The following is a 20979-nucleotide window of genomic DNA, read 5'->3' as shown; positions in this document are numbered from 1 at the left end:
TGATCAAGATGGATCTGTCCAGTTCTTCATATTCCATCAACATGGCCCTGGTTTTAACCCAGTTTTGCGCATGCGCTAACTGGGTTAAAACTGATTCCAGTCGGTAGTTCCGGCCAAAATGTAGTCAGTTTTGAATACAAAATGACGTAGGATGTCATCCGGTCTAGACCGGATCAACCAACCTGTTTAGTAAACGAATACCAGGCTTTCTCCCAGAAAGCCTGGTGAGGCGAGGTTACTTTTGACCAAATCGACAAATGGGGAGATGACAACATCAACATCCCCAAAAGGGGGGAGGGTCGGGGTGGAGAGGGAAAAAAAAAAGAAAAAGGAAATGTCTTGACTACACTGCTTTGATTTGAACTTTGAAGCATAATGTTTAACTCTGCCTGATATGAATAAAGGTATTCTAAAAAATAAAGAAGAAAAGAATCCACATCCACAATATTCATGGTAGTTAGGTTGCAATGTTACTCTGTACAAAGACTTGCTACAGTATCTGTGCAGACTAGTGCTTGCTCTGCCATCATATTAACTTACTGTATCGTGATTTTTGCATATTAATCAGGAACAATTTAACAACAAATAGTTTATATGATGGCAGAGCAAGCACTGCACAGATAGCAAGTCTTTGTACACAGTAATTCAACTGCAAATCAGCCAACGCCCAAACGAACAGCCATATTTGTTGGCTGCTGCATTTTGGGAAATGCAGTTCTTTTTCCTCAGAGTGGGTGAGCCTACCATACTGTAGTGAGTAGCAGATTTGAGATTTGACCCAACACCTCCCACTTGAGCTCCTGGTCTGCCAAACCCAGCGAGGTCACACAAAGTCCTCCACGCTTCCTTGCTCTTCAATGGGAAGTAGAATGACAAGGCGTCTGACGTCTCTATGCAGAATTGTGGCCGGGATTTTATGTTTGAGCCTCTTGGTTCCTTCAATGTTTTGCTCTCGTGGGCAGCTTTTTCCCTTCATGAAGGATAGGATAGCAGGATAGCTGCGAAAGGTCTTCACAAGCACATCTCTTACAATCCCTTTGCCGACTGACCACTTTGGCCAGCTTGTACTGTCCTCTAAGGGCATTTTGGTCAGCCAACCAGACCACATCTCCAACAGCAACAGCAACAACACGCTCTTTGGTGTGCCATTTGTTCCTCATGAACAGATTAGGTCTGGCTAATTGGCTCCACTTCTTCCAGAATTTGCTGACCTCTGCTTGAATGCTTTGAAGCAGATGTCCTGTGCAATTCCATTATGTTACCTGTGCAGCTGCCCTTTCAGAACTTCTTGCTTTAAGTAATTTCCTTATAATTATGTTTAAAGGTCAACTGATATAGTTGTTTAGACATGGGCTAGTATGTTAATACAACAAATGAAGTTGTTCCTTATCTATTGTTTTAAGTTTAAGGAAGTCCAAAACCAGGAGTGTTTTGTATTCATTTACACATACTGTACAGTTGTTGCAAAAGCGTATTATTTTATTGACACACAGACACTTCCTGGAGGCCAAGGAAAAACCACACACACACACATTCCCGAAATAGTGTTTGGAGCTCCGTGTTTAAGGCCTGTTTATCTCCATTAATTATAAAGTGTTTCCTGGTATATTATTGCGACCGTAGTTTGCAAGTTTACTATGAAAACCGGCACATCTTGTCCACGTATGACTGTCTGTACGTCACACCTGACACTGTGGTTCTATGGGTTTGTCGCTCTGACATCATGCTCTGATGTCACTGTGATGTCAGGGGAACCACTCTTAACAATATGGGTTTGCCGCTCTGACATCACACTCTGGCTTGATGTCCCTTTTATGCCCATATATGGATAGCTGATGTCATCACAAGTCACACTTGCAAATTAATTACGTCCTTGTCTGTTTTATGCCCATATATGGAGATAGATCCCTGTCCCGATGTCATCAATATTAAGCGCATATCTGGGAAGGCCCATATTTGGTAATGCCCATATTCTGGGCATGTTCTGACTTCACATTGTTGACTATCATGCAGGGGTCTCCATATATTATATGGGCAACTGGTCCGATATACATCACTGGCCAGATGGCCAAGAATTGTCGCATGTTGCCCTGAGGCGTCTTGTATAGTGCATCTATAGGACTTCAGAACAACATTAGAATCTCTGATATCTCTCAAATACCCTTTTAGGGATAGTGTTAGTCAGTGACATGCCAGGGGTTTGGGGGTGGGGGGCTTTTACAAGTGCGTGCCAGGTGGCCCATTGTCTCATAATCCTCCTATGAACTTGACTCACCAACGCTCTGGACCAGAACTAAAGTGGGTGGAGGTTTGTTTTTCTGCCTGAAAAACTTCCGTTGCCAGAACTGGTTCGTTTTGTTTTCAACCTCTATCTATTAGACTTGTATTCTTCGGTATTTAGTTTAGTTTTAGTTTTTTTTCTCTCAGGACATGTTGCGTTTATGCTCATCATTACTCGTGATTCTTCTCTCCTGTCACTCTGTTGTTGGTAAGTATACATGAATGAACTCATGTCTTTGTTAAATATATGCAGAACCTGGGGGATTTAAAATCATTTCAGTTTATTTAGCTGCTAAATTGTTATTGTATTCTCTCATCCCAGAATGTCCCATTTCACTAGTTTTCAAAAGTATAAAATGTAATTCGTGAAAATAGCAGATCTACAAGCTCACAATGCATTGCATCGCGACGCATTGTGAGTATTGTGAGTTTGTAGATCGGCTATTTTCAAAAGGCCGAAGTGGTTAATCTACAAAGTAACGAACTAAAGTTTTCAAATAGCCTAAATGTAGTGGAGTAAAAGTACAATATGTGGATATGATATGAGATGTAGTGGAGTAGAAGTAAAAGTGTTGGAAATGGGAAATAATCAAGTAAAACCTCAAATATTTACTTTAGAACAGTACCCAAGTAAATGTACTTAGTTTCATCCATTCTATAACCCTATCTCTCTATCTTTGTTCTAAGGCCCGTTTGGGTTATTTAGAGAGGCATGCTACTGGAGTGATTTTACCATACCCTCTCATGTATTGGGCCTCGCTGGCTTCCATCGCCAAAGCGTGTTCTTCACTCCAGCTCGAAGCAACAAGAGGATCCAAGTGATGTTGGAGGATGGGACGGTAAGACATAACCCTAACCCTCACCCAAGATACAGTATATGTACCGTTGTTTCCTTTTTGAGATTGGCACATTTCCTGGGGCAAGCTGCCCAGATCACACGTCACACAGGTCTTATTTTTTCACTGCATTTCAGTGCATTTGAAACTACATTGCAGTGCACATCATGGGGTGATCACTGCTTGCCTCCTGTGGATTGTTTTATTTTTATTTTTGTTTATTTTCTGTGTATTTCGTTGCTGAGTGAGGTCAGCAGACAAAGTGAAGTGAGTGAGTGAGATGAAAAAACCTGGGTGAAATGTGCCAATCTCAACAGGAAACACACACACACACGCGCGCACGCACGCACACACACAAGCATACGTATATACGTGTATATTTGGGTGGGGGGCACAAGCCAGCATGGTGATGACCACTGAAAATGGGTGTGGCCACACGGATGAAAATGTCCGCCAGCAAGCTGGAGCGAGTATATGATATACTGTAGTGCATTTCTATGTGTGGATTTGTATGAATCCACTAGGAATATGACCTGTAGATATAGCGAACATATTATCTTTAAGTATCTACAACGTATATTACCCGCTCAGCACCACACTAACCATTATTGTATAATTTGGCTATTCAAAATGTGCAGAGAACCACTGATAAACAACATATGTTTGGATTTAGAAGACATGGATTTTTTAGAAGAATCGGCCTCTGGTCTTAATTAATGGGTTATTAATTGAGCATGTGTTTGTGTTCTCCATACCTCCAGGTGATGGACCCACACTATGAGATATCCTCTCATCAGTTTAAGGTACGGGAGGTGACGGAAAGAGATGAGGGACACTTCACTTTCACACTGAGCGACAGATTCCTCACACTGAAAATCAAAGGTGAGACCATGGCAAGAACCCGTGGAGTTCTGCTTACGTTTCCATATAACCAGACCTAACCGGGAAGGTCCCAATAAAAGAGCAAAAGAGCTGCTGGCCCCGCCCATAGGTTCCCAGAACTCAAGTTTAGTACGACATCAAGAGCAGAACCTAAAAAAAGGTTCCCAGAACCATGTCTGAAACCGGGCCGTGCGCTATGGAAACAAAACCAAAACCAAAAAAAATAGGTTCAGGTTCTGGAAAGTTCTGGTTCCACCTCGCAGTGGAAAAGGGTCTCATGATTATGACACTTAAATCCTGTCTCAATCTGGCAACCCATTCGGTAAAAAAAAGGGAAAAAGTGATTATTCCAATTACCATTCCAACACTACAGGATCTATTTTGATTGTCTTAAAGGACAACTTTGGTTTTTTACAACAAGGGTTTATATTTTAGATTGTAATTAGAGAAAAGAAAAAGTGAGTGTTAAAATGTTTTCATTTGCTTCGTTCTATTGTTTTATTGCGTTTACCGAGCTAAAATGTGGGGCATGCGTACGCATGGGGGCATGCGTACAAGTGGCTAAATATGTATTTTTAGACACAATAAGCCAGCAGTTTCTTTATTGCTATTTACAGTAACACTTCTAGCCCCCATAAGTCACATCCAACCATGAAAGGTTGCGTTGTATCTTGGGAATGGGCTTATTCTGTGTAAAATGACTTATTTAGCCACTTGTACGCATGCCCCCAACCACTGAAATAAGAATCTCTAAAACAATAGAAAGAAGTAAATGAAATCATTTTAACACTCATCTTTTATATTATTTAATTACAATCTAAAATATGAACCCTTTCCTTCAAGTACCAGCTCTTATGCCTTAACTTAAAGGCCTGTGTCCATACTGTTTCCGACCACCAAACCTTTCGTTGGAGAGTTCAGACTTTCCGACGTGCAGCTTTCTGAACTCTGATTCGGGGTAATGCTTTTCAGAAGATGCGAGTGACGTCATTTTGTTGATAAACCGGAATTTCCAACGAAAAGTTTGGTGGTCGGAGACAGTATGGACAGGCCTTTAAGCTGGTACTTAAGACAATCAAAATAGAGCCCGTACAGGTTTAGGCCAGTGGTGCTGACAGACTGCTATCTACACAATTATAGTCCGTCTTGTTTTTCAGTAGGATGTATTCTCTAAATCTTCTTGTAATCAATCAATCAATCAATGTTTTCCCTCTCTGTATTTGTGTGTGTGTGTGTGTGTGTGTGTGTGTGTGTGTGTGTGTGTGTGTGCGTGTGCTCGCGTGTTTGCGTGCGCGTGCGCTTTAGATTGTCCTAAAGAGGCAAGCGATTATGGAACTGACTACTTCTTCAGTGTACCCCCACATGCGTATTCCCTGGAATTCACTTTGACAGCCACAAATGAGCCACGCTTGGTGTTGTGGAATCGTGTCAGCAGCAGCCCTCAGGCCAGCGGGAGAGGAGGAGGATACAGGGGAAGGCTGGAGAACAACAAGTGGATCATGGAGAAACTCACCCAGGAGCACAATGGCTACTACACCATCAGAGACAGATACCTCCAAGTCATTTCCAGAAACAAGATTACAGTTGCAGGTTGTGATGTACAATTGAGAATACTTAGTGCAATAGTTGAAAACCACTTATTTCATATCAAGGTCCAATATTTATTCAGCATTTGAGTCACAGACCAACATCCTCTCAGACCCAACCATTTTAATATTTCGTTTTTATGATTTTGTCCATAATTCCATGCTGCATTGAGGTTGTTACCATAGGAGAGATAACAGGCACACATTGATCAATTTAACAATTCTTCTACATTCTCTAATTGTATAGACATCTTGTAATGCAGGTGTTTAACAATAATTGAACTATGACACTCAAAGATCTACCTATAAGGGTCCATTTGGTTGCCAACTCTCCATCATTTAGCTGGGGACCACCTGGAACCCCTTCAAGGACCACTGGTTGAAAACCACTGACTTATTGTATCACAAAGAACCCTCATTAGAGATGTAGGCTACCGTTAATGTTTTTCCCCTTCCCGTTACCCATACCCAACTTGCGTATTGCTCGATACAGAGTGACCGATACGATTCCAGTGTGTAATTTAAAAACAATCTTGGACAGTGGTTCTCAAAGTGGGGTCCAGGGACCCTCAGTGAGTGTACAATTGAAACCAAAAGGACCCGCAAGAGTCCACTTGAACACTCTCAAAGTTAATGCGGTCTTTGAGAACCACAGATCTAGGAACAAATCAAAGTTCCAAACCTTCCATAAATAATTGTGCAGCTACAGGTTAGAAAACGAATAATGTAAATAGTACAGTAAGAGTATAAATGTTATTAATTACGTGGTGTGGGAATGGCATATTCGATACCAGCATTTTAGGCAGTATCGGCAGCTTTTCCGATATGGTTATCGCTATCGGTATCGGAAAACAACTCTAGACTTCATGTTTCATCCCGACTTAATTCAATATGGGTTTTATTTGAAATGCAATCTCCTCTTAATCTCGCTCACAGAGCAGAAACGTTACTTCATGGAAGCCAAGGGCCAGGACCTCCAGATCGTCAACTTTAGGATGATGGGATCCGGCTGGTTCGACTTGACGTTTAATCCAACCGACGACCCGGAACCAGTGGTGCTGATGAAGGCCGGCGAGCTGCTGACGGACACGGTCCGGTGGAAGTCGGAGGGGAAGATGTTTGCCGAGAGAATTCAGAAGCTTGATGGAGTCAGGCTGCAGATCAACGTTAAGGACCTCCAACTGTCAGACTCCGGTTGCTTCAAGCTCACGGACCAGCAGGGCAACCTGGCCCTCGTAGTGACGCTGAACGTAGTAGAGAGTGAGTTACAACAATACTAGAACCCTTTGCCCCCAAACAACTTTTTTAATTTAATGCCCTCAGGCCGTCGATACAGAGCCTCGACCTTTAAAAAAAGGGGCTTAAACAGCTTTGTGCCCACCTCCATCAGACTGCTGAACACCTAGGTCTGGTGGAGCATGTCTGGACTGCCCCCCCCCCCCCCCCCCCCTGCTTTTTACCATAGTGACATTTATGTTTTTATGTTGTGAATGTATGTTTTTAACCACTGCACAAACAAAGTTCCGTAAGGAAAATAAAGTTCTTTGAATTGAATGAAACATGCTTGGCCCGGGTCAAATCCACCCGCCCGGGTCAAACCCGCTCAACTCAGGTCAAATCCGCGGACTCCTAAATGTTACCACAGTAAAGCTATGCCTAACCTAAACTTATTTCTAAACCTAACCTCAGTAAATCTATGCCTAACCTAACCTTATTTTCTGAACCTAACCTCTGTAAAACTGTATGGCTGAACCTAACACTAACCTTAAACCTCAGTAAAACTATGCCTAAAGCTAACCTTATTCCTAAACATAACCTCAGTAAAACTATGCCTCAACCTTATTCCTATAGGAATAAGGTTAGGTTTAGGCATAGTTTTACTGAGGTTTAAGGTTATAACCTTAAACCTCAGTAAAACTACCTTAAACCTCAGGAAAACTATGCCTAAACCTAACCTTATTCATAACCTTATCCTCAGTAAAACAAATATAAGAATACGAGAACCGCTGGGGGTGAGCGACCGCTCTGTGAAACACATGGGGGGCGAGTGTGTTTTGGAGCGAGCGTTCCGGTTTGCTTGGCTGTTGGCACATTTAAATTCTCGTCAAATGGTTCTGATTCATGGAAACAACCAGAGACACTTTGTTTCTGTTCTTACAGAGTTGGATCCTCCTTATATCATGTACACGGGCGTTGCCACCGCCATTCTAATAGTGGTGGTGGTCTGCTGTTGTTGGGTGAGACAGTTCTGCAAGATAACCGCCAGAAAGGAGGACTTTGATCGTCAGACTGAAGCAGCGCCGACTGTGTATTATTACCATCAAGTAAGCATCAACTCAAACACACTCTTTACAGTCCGTTACACCAGTGGTTCTCAACCTGTGGCCCCCAAAATAATCATATTTTACCTCTTCAAAACTAGACTGCACTCTGTCGATGTGCCAACTTGCGTCTTGTGCACTCATAGCCAAATATGTCTGGTTAATTCGCGCCAGACCCCTAGAGAGAGAGTTATGACACTTACGCCGACTCCCATTGGAAGCGTGCGATGCGGCGAGATCAAAGCGTGACGCCACTCTCCTCTAAAACGCGCTGATTCGCGCCAGCAGCTGGAGGTGACGACGTCACCGAGAACGCTGCTCCCTCATTGGCTAAAGGCCCAGCCTTTGTACTGTCAGCCACAGACCCACATACAGACAGCTATCATCACCCTACTTGCGCGCTTTGCTGGCACAAGTAAATAGCAGATCTACAAGATCACAGCTTGTCACTTTGTGCCCCTGTTTTTCAACATTTGTCTTAAAAGTATTGAAAATCTTTTGATTCTCTTTTTGCAAAAAAAACGTCTCTTCTGGGGGTCCCTGGCACAAAACATTTCAGATGGGGGTCCGTGGCCAAATACATATCAATTTGGGGGTCCTTTGGCATGAAAAAGAGAACCACTGCTTTAGACTCATTTCAGAGTAGTTTGTATGTTGAAGCAGTTCTGCATGTGTTTTGGTCTCATTTCACCATATCCTTCCAATCCAGGACACCACTCAACCTTCCAGTTCAGCTCCTCCTAGCTCATCACATGGACCAACTTACTCTTTCCCACTCTACCCCAAAGAGCCTGGATCCACTTACCACCAAGCACTGGTAGGTGCTTTTTACTACTTTTTATTTTGTTTCATCTATGCCTGACTGATAAGAATTGATAAAGGATTGTTTCACCTTACAGGTGCCTGGTCCTAAGCTCATCTCAACCTAAATACAATGTACAATTTAAACATTTAGCCAGTGGCGTAAGTAACTAAGTAGATTTACTCAAGTACTGTACTTACAGTATGTACAATTTTGAAATATCTTTTTTTTTTTTTACTTATAGTGGAGTATTTCCAATTTTCATTATGTTTACTTCTACTATCTCAGAGGTAAATATAGGCCTACTTTTACTCCACTACAATTATTTGAAAACTTTATTAACTAGTTACTTTGTCGATTTTGATTATTACAAAACAAACATTAACCACTTCATCCCTATATATGTTTCGGCAATTTGAAAATAGCCGATCTACAAGCTCACAATGCATTGCGAAGCGACGCGTTGTGATCAAATTTCTCTTTTGGGTCTTGAGCTAAAATGTTTGGGAACCACCTACGGCAGTGGTTTTCAACCATTGGTCCTTGAAGGGATTCCAGGTGGCCCTAGCTAAATGACGGAGAGTTGGTAACCAAATGGACCCAAATGGATCTTTAACTCTTGAGACTGTAAAATAAAACCAAAAGGAACCTTACGGCTCCATTTAGTTTCTCAAAAGTTAAATTATTGTTAAACACCTGCATTAATGTATTTACAATACATCTACAGACTTAGATAATGTAGAATAATTGTTATTTTTTATCGTTTGCCTGTTATCTGTCGTAACGAGGGGGCCATGATGGTGACACCCATACAAAAAAGCTTAATTTTTGCAGCATAGAAACCAATGGGTTCCCACCGTCCATATCTTTCATAGTCTATGCTCGAGTCGCATGGAATTGGAGGCAAAATCTTATCCAACGATAACGAAATATTAAAGGTTTTGGGTGTATCTATATCTGATCAAATTCAAATGCAGAATAAACTAAGCAGTGCTCTTCCGAGCACAGGTCTCCACCAGGCCACACAAATTGCCCTGTTATAGCGCCACCATGAGGCTGATTTGAGAAATTTGAAGTGGCACTTCCTCTACCTCAGGGGTCTTCAACAGGGGGTCCGCGACCCCTAGGGGGTCCGCGGAGGTACTGCAGGGGGTCAGCGAAATTATTGCTTAAAAAAAAAAAAAAAAAAGGTTTCAAAAAATGTTTTTTTTTCTTTTTTTTTTATTCTATCCATTTTGTATAGCTTGAATACATGATTACTATGCAATTGACAGATTGTTGATATTATTGACATTTGTTCTCAGTTAATAAGTAGTATGTTTAGAAATGGTAGTGGTACGGCCCACCCTGCTCGCTGTAACTTGTACTTGTTTAAAATAAAAAATAAAATACCCTCACAAAAACATGCAGTAATCCTGGTCTCAATAATGCCTCCCCCTGGCCAGCCGGGGCGCCTGATGGAGGGGAAAGGAACTGGTTGGAATAACGTGTTCCTTCCACGCGCTACGTCCATCCCGGGGAAAATCCCCCCTGTCAGGTGAAAAGAAACAACTTGGACTACTCATGCATTGAAGGAAGCATGAGGTCAGTCCGTTGTCTCCCCAGGCGCGGCAGAGGGAGAGCAGAGCCCAGGATTACATAGGCAATTGGCACTGGGTGAAAAAATGGGTTGCAAAATCGTGGGACAAAAATTATGAAAAAAAAAAAAAAAAAAAGATGTCGTAGCCCCGACCCCCCCACCCTACGAGGTGGTAGGGGGTCCCTGCTCCATCTCCCCATCAGTTTGGGGGTCCCCAGCATGAAAACGTTGAAGACCCCTGCTCTACCTAGTGGGAACGTGCACGCCCAATTTCACCAAGATTGCACGCTGTGTTCATGATTTGAGGCATTTTGTTCAAAACAGAGCAATCCTGCAAACTTTGGAAGCCAATTGTAGCCAATCAGGATGGAATATGGAAAATCAGACATATCCATGATGATCACATGACTGTAGAGATACTGTCTACCGATTTGTAGGATTTTTGGACAAAATCTGTAGGAGTAGTGTACAGAAATGTGCTTTGCAAACATCGGCCTCATGGTGGAGCTAGAACAGGGCCATTTGAAAAATGTGGGGCAGAGGTTCTGAATTGGCATCCAGGGAGTGTGTGTGCTCAGTTTGGCAGCGATCGGGCCAACGGCGCCGGAGATTAGCTGTACACAAACTCGGAGGACGGACGGACGGACGGACGGACGGATGAATGCACGGACGGACAGGGGCGAAAACATACTCTCCCCCTGCCTTCGGCTGGTGGAGACAATAATGGACCTTGATATGAAAAAAGGTTGAAAACCACTTGACATGTGGAAATAAATCATGCAGAGTGATGTGGTGTGATTCAGTGATGTTGGTTCTGGTTCTTCTTCTCCCTCTAGGTGGCCTCCTCCACAGCTTCACATGGACCTGCATCACGTGGACCTGCATCACGTGGCCCTGCATCACGTGGCCCTGCATCACGTGGCCCTGCATCACGTGGACCTGCATCACGTGGAGCTGCTTCAGCCGCTCCTCTCTATCCTGAGGATACTGGAGCCCAGTACGAGCTGAGGGGAGTGACCATCCCCTCGGCCCCGCCCCTGCCCCTCAGCTTATACACACCTTACTGGGATGTTGTTTACACCACGGACAAACTCAACTTTCTGTAGAAAACTACAGTAGCAAACTATAACAAACTGAAAAAGCAATCTCAAAGATCAGTGGATGTTTCGCGACTTGACACAAAGCTCAACCACTTCTAGATAGAATTTGCAAGCACGCGCGCACACACACACAATTCTGTTCATGTAATGTTTTCATATTTCTGATATATCAGTAAATTCCCTTACTTAAGATCCTTGCACACCACAAGCATTATTTTGCAATTAATTCACTTTCATTTAAACAGTTTCAGATTTTCTGCTTTTTTACATTGCTGTAGTGTCTGCCCTGAGATTGGGAGGCCAGGGTTCAATCCCAGGTCGGAACATACCAAAGACTATAAAAATGGGACCAAATGCTTTCCTGCTTGTCAGTCAGCATCAAGGGTTGATTGGGAGGGTAATCTTGTGGATCTTGTGACATACTGGACAGGCTCTGTTACAGTAAATTGAACATTACTTGAACATATTGAACATTGAACATACTAGGCCACTCTCCAGCTAGCTAATTACCGGTAACTACTTGATTTGGCAAGGTCCGTCTCATCTTTTCAAATTCCCAAATAGTTGCAATGATTTACCTGTCAGTTTATGTAGTAGGCCAGTCATTCTAAGAGAAAATATGGCCTAACCCCAAAAAAATGATACAAAAGGGTTTTCAATGGATTCTGGTAGTATTGGGTGTGCTAAATAACATACTCAAAATCTACCTCCCCGAAAGCCGCCATTTTCAAGATGGCGTCCCAGATGGTTGCCGGGGGCTTAAAATGGCTATATCTCGAATGGAAAAGATTTTACAAATATTTTGTCAACTGATTCTGGTACCTCTGGACATGCTTTAGAGCATACTAAAAATAGAGGAAAATATTCCTTTCGGAAAGGCTTCATTTTCAAGATGGCGTGACTGGCGTCCACGTTGACACATATCCCTCCCAATGTATGCATTTTAACTCATACAGGGCCAGATTTCCAAAATATGAATATGAATGTGCGCTTATAACGCCAGGAAATAGCTATTTTGTATCCCCCCAGACCACCTTAACCAGACCACCTTAACGAATGCACGTTCAACATACCATACCACCAGATGACCACTAGAGACCACCATACACCATACACTGACATGGTCCCATGTTAAGCCTGTTTAAATCCACATAACAGGATGAGACGCTGACTTGGTCCTCATTGACTTAACATGGACGGGCCGCCGGTCACCATTTCAGCTCAATACTGTTCAATTCGTGCTTGATCGTCTCAAACCACCATTGGTATGGGCATCGGGACGTATATAGATGCCACACAGAAAGTTTCAGAATCAAAATCCGACCTAGTGAAGCTACGTGAGGGTCGGATGGTTGCATTGAGGCTAACGCTAGCAGAGGCCTGTTGTCAACAGGAAGCCCTGGTTTAAAGGTGACGTCATAATCGTATCCTTTTTTTTCACGGTTTACGTGTGGACATTAGCTGAGGTAAGCTAACCATTTCGCTCCGTCTATAAACACATATTAAAAGCTTAAACAATGCTTTTATATAAAAGTCGCTCCGAGTCGCTCGGCACCAAACGCCATAGTGAACTAGTCGCTCGTAAAGTCGCCCGGCGCTAACTGAGTTAAGCTCCCATGGACGCCATCATGAAAATTATGCCTTTTCAGTGGTTTGTTTCTCCTAAGCTTTTAGGATGTTATTTAGCAAACCTAATAGTAACAGGATCCGTTGAAAAATCTCTTCCATCAATTATTTGGGGTTTCAACCATGTGCAGACCTTTTTAATAATGGATTAATTTCAAACAGACCACTAGGGGGTGAGCCCAACTTGTTTGCTATGTTTTTGAAGACCTTATGCCCATACCTAACACCATGCCAAAAATCTAAAACTAGTCACCAAGTGCATAATTGTTATGATTTTTTTTATAGATTATAGAATCCATTGAAAAACCTTTTGTATCAATTTTTTTGGGGTTAGGCCATATTTTCTCTTAGAATGACTGCAATAATTAAGACGCATTTAGAGCAGGTGGAGCTAAATGCTGCAGTATTAGGCTACTGTAACTTGACTGTAACCAAAGGTGTTAAATTACATCAACTCTACAGAATTGAATGACTTGCTTTTATGAGGATATTAGCTTGAGCATCAGTTTCTAGTGCTAAATAATTGTTGGCATTTTTCTCTGCATTATTGTTGAAGTTTTATATATAAGTTTGGGACTTATTACTCAAGATAAGTTGTTAATATCTTTACACCATTGATAAGTGAAGTCAAAATGAAACTAATTGGTGTGATACTGTAGATTTCATTAGGACCATTTCAGTTTTCCACTTTTGGGGCATTATATACTTTGTTTATAATCTAGTGACACGACAAGCTACAGTACATTGACACAATAGTATTGGGTAAATGGTATTATTCAGTAGAACATATGTTGCTATGACAATCCATGACAGAATACTCTGCACTGGCTCCCGGTACACTACAGGATCCACTTCAAAGTCCTCACATTTACCTACAGAGCAATTCATGGCCCAGCCCCTACGTACATCTCAGAAATTATCCGTCCCACCCCCACCACCCGTTCACTCAGATCCGCAGATAAACACCTGCTTGATGTCCCTCGGACAAACCTTGTAGCCAAGGGCGACCGAGCCTTTGAGGCCATAGCCCCTAAACTCTGGAACGCCCTCCCCCTGGAACTAAAAACGGCCCCCTCAGAGGACTCCTTTAAGAGGCATCTGAAAACACACATGTTCAGACAGGCCTGTCACTTATAGGCATCCCTGTTTTCACTGTTCTTTTGTTTTCTATGTTACTGTAGGTGTTTTAATTTATTGGTGTCTTCTCTGCAACTGTAGAGCTTATTTTTTATCTTTGTATCTCTGCAACTGTAGAGCTTACTTACTTTTTTATTTTTATTTTTATTGAGTATTGTGTATCTGTAAAGCACTCTGTGCTACTTTTCTGCCTATTGTAGGCAAGTGTTCAAATGACTAGATCTCCCTTTCCCATTCAGATATTTACATTCTTTACTAGAATGTAGAGATATCCTGGCTTCAATTATGGCAAGTTTTAAACCTCTGAGCTTCCATTGTGAATCTACAGGCGTATATGCCTCAACTCACAGCCCGATTTTTGGGTCCATTGTCACTAGCCTATAAACACGTAGATCTGCCATTTTCATGAGGACACTCACACGCAACTGCTCCAAGTACTGTATATTATGCACTGCAGCAGCCTTTTTCTTTCTTGGACATCAGAAGCTTTGAGAATATATGCATTGCATGTTATGTCATCTACATAATGTATATTGGTGTTAATTCAGTCATGCAATGTTTTGACTGTTATACATACAACTTTCAGACATACTGGGCTTCGATTCAAATACTGAGAACTGACTTCAAAGCAAAATATTAAATTCCTCTTGTCCAATGATGATTTTATTGGTAACTTATCAGTCGTAACGGCTGACATTTAAACATGAGATCGTATATATATTTAAGAATAAGATGTCACAGAATCACAATGCTGAAATCACAGAAAGCATTGAAGGGAGAAAGACGAATATGTATTCTGTTTAAGATGCCTATGACTATTAACAAAACACAAATATTACAGTTTCTGTTAATATTCTGACACGATTAAGTAACTTGCTCAAATTGCATTCAATTTCACATGTTGGATGCAGCCAATAATGAGATAAAAATGGAAAATATCAAATAGGAGCAGTTTGTTACAATGAATGCGTTACAGAGATAAACTGAAGGGTTAATTTAGCAGTTTTCTTTTTTATTGACTTTGTGATGGGGCGACCCAATTTCCAAATTGTTAGCATATACCACATGGGCGCATTCCTGGCTGGCTGCTTGCATGTCAATAGCATACTGTGTTTCGTGTCTCTGTACAAATTTAATGATGGTAACACTGAACTATGTCTAAATGAAGTAAAAAATACTAATAATAAAAAAAAACGTAAAAACAGACGGTCAAACCAGTACAATGTTGACTAGAGACTAGATCTAAAATAGAACATATTTACAGCACAGAAAGAATAAATCGATCTAAACATAAACAATATTTACAGGAGAGATATATTGTATTCATTTAGCTGCCTTGAGTGAGATGCAGTGATATAAGTGTAAGGTCATTATATGAACGTTAAGGTGGATTATCTATCTAGGTCGTCCTCAGACGAGCCCTCCATCGTTGTTTCCAGTCATCTCGGTTCTCCATACATCTGGCCAGCTCATTATGCTTCGGCAGAAATGTGACACAAAGTGTGGTGATTGTTGTTACTACTGGTACTAATATAGCAAACAGACACAGCCATAAAAGAATGCCTTATTTTATATTTCGTCTTACAAAAGTAGTCTTTCACGGCACCGCGGTGAAAGACTGAATCGACTTTCTCCCACCGGTAGCGAAAAGTGAATGTTTTTTCTGGTTGGCCAGTCAGGGAGTCTCAGGGACCAATCAGAAGGCTGACAAACGGTGAATTGTAGCCAATCAGGATGTAATATGGAAAATCGGATAGATCATGTTGATCAACTTGATCACATGACTGTAGAGATACTGTCTACCGATTTGTAGGATTTGTGGACAAAATCTCTAAGAGTAGTGTACAGAAATGTTTTTTTGCAAACATCATCCTCATGGTGGTGCTAGAACAGGGCCATGTGAAAAATGTGGGGTAGGGGTTCTGAAATGGCATCCAGGGAGTGTGTGTGCTCATTTTGGCAGCGAAAGGGCCAACGGCGCCGGAGATTAGCTGGTAATAGACGGACGGATGGACCAGACAATAACTTCCTTATAATTATGTTAAAAAACTGATAGTTGTTTAGACATGGGCTAGTACTCTATGTAAATATCTGAAGTTCCTTATCTATTGCCCCAAGTTTAAGGAAGTCCAAAACCAGGGGCGTTTTGTGTTCATTTGCTCATACTGTACATTTGTAGGGGGAAATCTCGCTCTTTCGAACGACCGTCATTTCGACAAAGGAGCGTCGGGAGGGTTAGCGACTCACCCCACGGAGGTTAGGTTTAGGGTAAGGGTTGGGTTTGGGTGTCGAAAAGATGACACAGGCCTACATACTGTACAAAAGCATATTATTTTACTGACACACAAACACTCCCTAGAGGCCAAGGAAAAACCTCTGCCCTAAAATGTTCTCAGTGAACAGTCACAATACATGCACGCACGCACGCACGCACGCACGCACGCACGCACGCACGCACGCACGCACGCACGCACACACACACACACACACACACACACACACACACTCACTCACTCACTAACGGAAGGCTGTCATGTCAGCCCTCCTTGGACACTTCCCCAAATAGTGTTTAGAGTTCTGTTTTTAAGGCAGAGACTGAAAACATGGAGGGGACAATAATATATACTGTACAGTATAAATATCTTTGTATTCAATAGATCATGGGACAATGAGTATATTGTAGGTACTGTAGCACTGTGACTGTTAGTTTGTGTCCTTGTTGGGCATAGATGTTATGTTTGACAGTGGAAACTCGTCAAACTATCTATGTAGAAGTGACTTTATTTAGTCATTTATTAAACAGTGTTGATATGATTTACCTAATCTAACAGTCAATAAAGTCAATAGACTTTGGTTCTGCTTTTTTTTCACTGGAGAAATGGACTTCTGTTACTGTAGGGGTTTGAAAGTATACAGTTAAAATTTACAGGACAAAATCTCAATAACATTGCTCTGTTTTAGCATTGCCTGGGTTTACTCCTAGGGCGCAGAGGAACAGACAGCAGACCATGTTATAGACCATATTCACACGGTGGCCATCTTACCATTAAAGGACAACTCAGCCCTAAATCACTTCTAGGCTCATTTTCCTATTTATATTGATCCAAAAAGACTGTCCATGGGGTCTATTAGGCAGAAAGGCCCCTGTTGTCCAGTTTCCCCTGCAGAACCCAGCTCTCATAGTGTAGAGTGGAGCTTATAAGCTTTTACACTATTTGTTGCGGTCAAAAGTGATTTATTTTTTCATGAATGTGTTGCTAGTTGTCATTACAAACACATCCATGCCTTGATTGTGCCACACAAGTACCACAATCTCATAAATCATGTTTTGGGGTGAGCATTCGGCACGATTGCCAATCAAAGTGCCTGTAATGGCCAATCACAGCGTGTATTTTCCGGGACACCCTATGTAGGTGCAGTTTTCAATGCAAATTTCAAACATTGTGATTTGTGAATATGGTCTATTCTAGATTGCCCGTATCGGGCTCCCACTGGCCACTGGGATGCATGGTCTGTGGACGATGTTACGGTGACATGACTGCTGGAGGTGTGTCCAAATACTGTATATACCGAATAGCCCCTCGGCCGGTCGGGGGCGCGGAGAGAAATCACCTAACCCAAACGACAGAGAGTGTTAACCACTTTTTATTTCATGTATTACATTATAGGCAAAAAAATACATCAAAGTTCTAATTTGCAATTATTTGGCAACATCATAGGAGGGAGTATAAGAGCAGGAGGAAAAAAAGATATAGGAACAGATCCAATAATCAAAATGATACAGTACATACAAATAGCAAATTGCAATTCCATTTCTTATTATTATTTCTAATTATTCTTTCAAAAGCTGTTTTATCGTTTATTCATCACTTCATAATGCCAGCTGCCTATCTATGGCAAAGGGTGTTTGGATTTAGAAATCTGGGAAATTGGGTCCTGAAGGCCCAAAATGTTTTGATAAACACATTGATCTACTGTATATCATACAGTATGTGCTACAACAATAACATGACATCGCTCATGTTACTTTCCTGATTAATGCATCTTTGGATAACATCTCTAAGAGAGGCTTTACTGGCCCCGTCCCCTGCTTTCCGATCTGAGGAGTGATTAGCGAAGCGATTATGTTAGTGATTTCCTTTTGCTGTTCACATCTGATTCTCGTCTAAAGTTGATCAGACGTGTTACAGTAGTACAGCACTCGTGTCGAGAAGCCAAAACCCAAGACACTTGAGAATGCTATTTATGATGGGATGAATAATAAAACATCTTGAATCATTCATACTGTACATGACCTGCATCATAGAAAACAATAACGTTCACCCTATGATCTTATAAACAGAAATGATTTAGAAATAAGTATTTCTTTGTTTTGATTGATTGATTGAAGGCTTTATTAGAAGTTTGCATAGGAAAATGTACAGATTCATGACGGTACAGTTCACTGGTACAAGGTCTACTAAAAGGAGATCCATGAAAAGACTAAGCTTATTTCAACAGGAAACCATTAAAGTATCTCATATAACATTGAATGACAGACAAATAGAACACAGTACTATGCAGTAGATATGTAAAGAAAAAAAGAAAACAGTAGGTCTATACAATCAGTAAGTACAGTATATACAATATATACAAGGAAGGGGCAGGTAACAGTAAGTCTAAACAATCAGTATGTACAGTATATACAAGGAAGGGGCAGGGAGGGTAGGGTTGGGCTAGGTTTTTACCAGTTGTGAACGGCTGCTGCCTGTAAGTGGTTTTTTAGGGCAATTTTAAAGGATGCTAGTGATCCACACTCCTTTATGGCCTTCGGTAAGGCATTCCACATTTTTGTGGTGTAGCAGAAGAACGAGTTCGACCCTTTCTTTGAGTTGACTCTGGGTTGAACGTGATCTGTGGCACTGCCTCTGGTGTTGTAATTATGGACATCCTTAACGTTTATAAAGTATTTTGACAGGTACTTGGGTATCATAGTGGTGTAGTGTATCTTGTACACCAGGCCCATTGCAAGTTGCTGTACTCTGTCATCTACTCTGAGCCACCCCACTCTTAACTGGTGAGTAGCGGTGAGGTGAGTCTGATTGGGAAGGTTAAGCAGGACCCTAATTAGTTTATTTTGGGCTGTTTGGAGTTTAGTTTTTAGGGCTTGTGGGGCGTCACGATACCATACGTGGACTCCATAGTCAAAGAGGGGCTGGATTATTGCACCAGCTATGGTCTTCAGTGTGTTGAAGTTGACCATTGGGGCGATCCTCTGTAGGAAACGAGTTCGTTGGTTGATTTTTTGTATTACTTTTGAAGTCATCTTTTCGCTGGAAAGATTAGCTTCAAGGATACATCCTAAGTAGGAGATTTCGTTTTTTCGTGTTATGACCTTGTCACCCACTTTGATTGTGAAGTTCTCTACCTTTTTGAGGTTATGATTTGATCCAAAGAGGATGGACTCGGTTTTGCCCAGGTGAATTGATAATTTGTTGTCGTTAAGCCATGTGCAGATCTTACTCAGTTCAGAGTTAAGTGTCTTTTCAACCTGCAAGTGGTCCTTGCCCGAGACTAGGAGAGCCGAGTCATCCGCGAACAGGAACAGGTTGCAGTCGCAAGCAGATGCCATGTCGTTCACGTATATTAGGAACAACAGAGGTCCCAGTATGCTACCTTGGGGAACTCCACAGCTTACTGGGAGGGGGGGGGACAGGGTACCGTTAATCTCCACCACCTGTTCCCTCCCCACCAGGTAAGATTGCATCCATCTCACTGCTGCGCTGTCAAGACCGATGGCTTTTAGTTTCTCAATCAGAATAGCATGATCCACGGTGTCAAATGCCTTCTGGAGGTCCATCATGACCATGCCACTATACTTGCCCTGATCCGCTTCGCGTTTGATTTGGTCAGTCAAATAGAGAAGGCATGTGTCAGTGGAATGGGATTTTCTGAATCCAGATTGGAACTCGTAAATCAGATTATTCTCATCGAGATATCTTGCAATCTGTTCGTAGACTATTTTCTCCATGACTTTGGATATGGAGCTAAGAATGGAAACGGGGCGGTAGTTTCCTGGGTCTAGTTTGCTACCTTTTTTATGCAGGGGGGTTACTTTTGCTAGTTTGAAGTCCTGGGGGACATGACCCTGTTCGATGGAAAGGTTAATTATGTGGGTAATGATTGGAGCAATGGTGGCGGCTGAATCTCTGAGAAATCTAGCTGGGATTTTATCAAGGCCAGTGGCCTTGTGTTGAGGTAGGGCGCTCAATTTTTTAAACACTTCATCAGTTGTCACTGTGGAAAGTTTAAAGCTGTCTTTACTGACGCCCAGTTTTTTGTAGAATGTATTAACAAATTCTTCACCATACCGCCCAGATGGGGCGACCAGTCTTTTGACCAGTGAACGGGCTGTGGTGGTAAAGGTTTTGTTAAAATGGGTAGCCACTTCACCTTTGTCAGAAATGAGAGCGGCGTCCGTTTTGATGTTTATGTTGTGGCATATGGTTTTTGATTTTAAGCCTAATTGGTTGTTAAGCAACTTCCATAGGTCTCGTGGGTTGTTTTTGTATTCATCGATTTTGTCGTCGATGTAGTTTTTTTTGGCGGATCTAACTAGGGCGGTTGTCTGGTTTCTAAGTCTCTTGCATTGAGCAGTAAGATGCTCAATGTGTTTTTTGAGGTCATGGTTGAATTTTTTCTTGAGCTTTTTGCAGCACTTTCGTTTTTCATCGTATTTTTTGTCTCTGAGTTTAGCTGATTCTGCAATATCTGAGTTATACCATGGCTCTTGGCGGGCTTTAACCCTGGTGGTATTCAAGGGGGCCACGTCGTCTAGAGCATCGGTCAAT

General features: G+C 41.9%; 1 protein-coding gene across 1 annotated transcript; it reads left to right on the top strand.

Annotated features, from left to right (window-relative positions):
* Positions 1-3101: 3101 nt before the first annotated feature.
* Positions 3102-11392, top strand: LOC308288890 (uncharacterized protein; the record flags this gene model as incomplete). Its single annotated transcript, XM_080730364.1, has 7 exons — positions 3102-3119; positions 3878-3998; positions 5391-5588; positions 6521-6844; positions 7745-7908; positions 8615-8722; positions 11123-11392. 7 exons carry the CDS (start codon positions 3102-3104, stop codon positions 11390-11392), a joined length of 1203 nt encoding a protein of 400 aa, XP_080586490.1.
* Between the last annotated feature and the right edge of the window lie 9587 nt (positions 11393-20979).

The sequence above is a fragment of the Nannobrachium achirus genome, assembly GCF_963921795.1.
Source record: "Nannobrachium achirus genome assembly, chromosome: 7".
Classification (NCBI taxonomy): Eukaryota; Metazoa; Chordata; class Actinopteri; order Myctophiformes; family Myctophidae; genus Nannobrachium; species Nannobrachium achirus.
The sequence above is the reverse complement of the archived record's forward strand: the minus strand, read 5'-3'. Positions and strand labels throughout refer to the sequence as shown.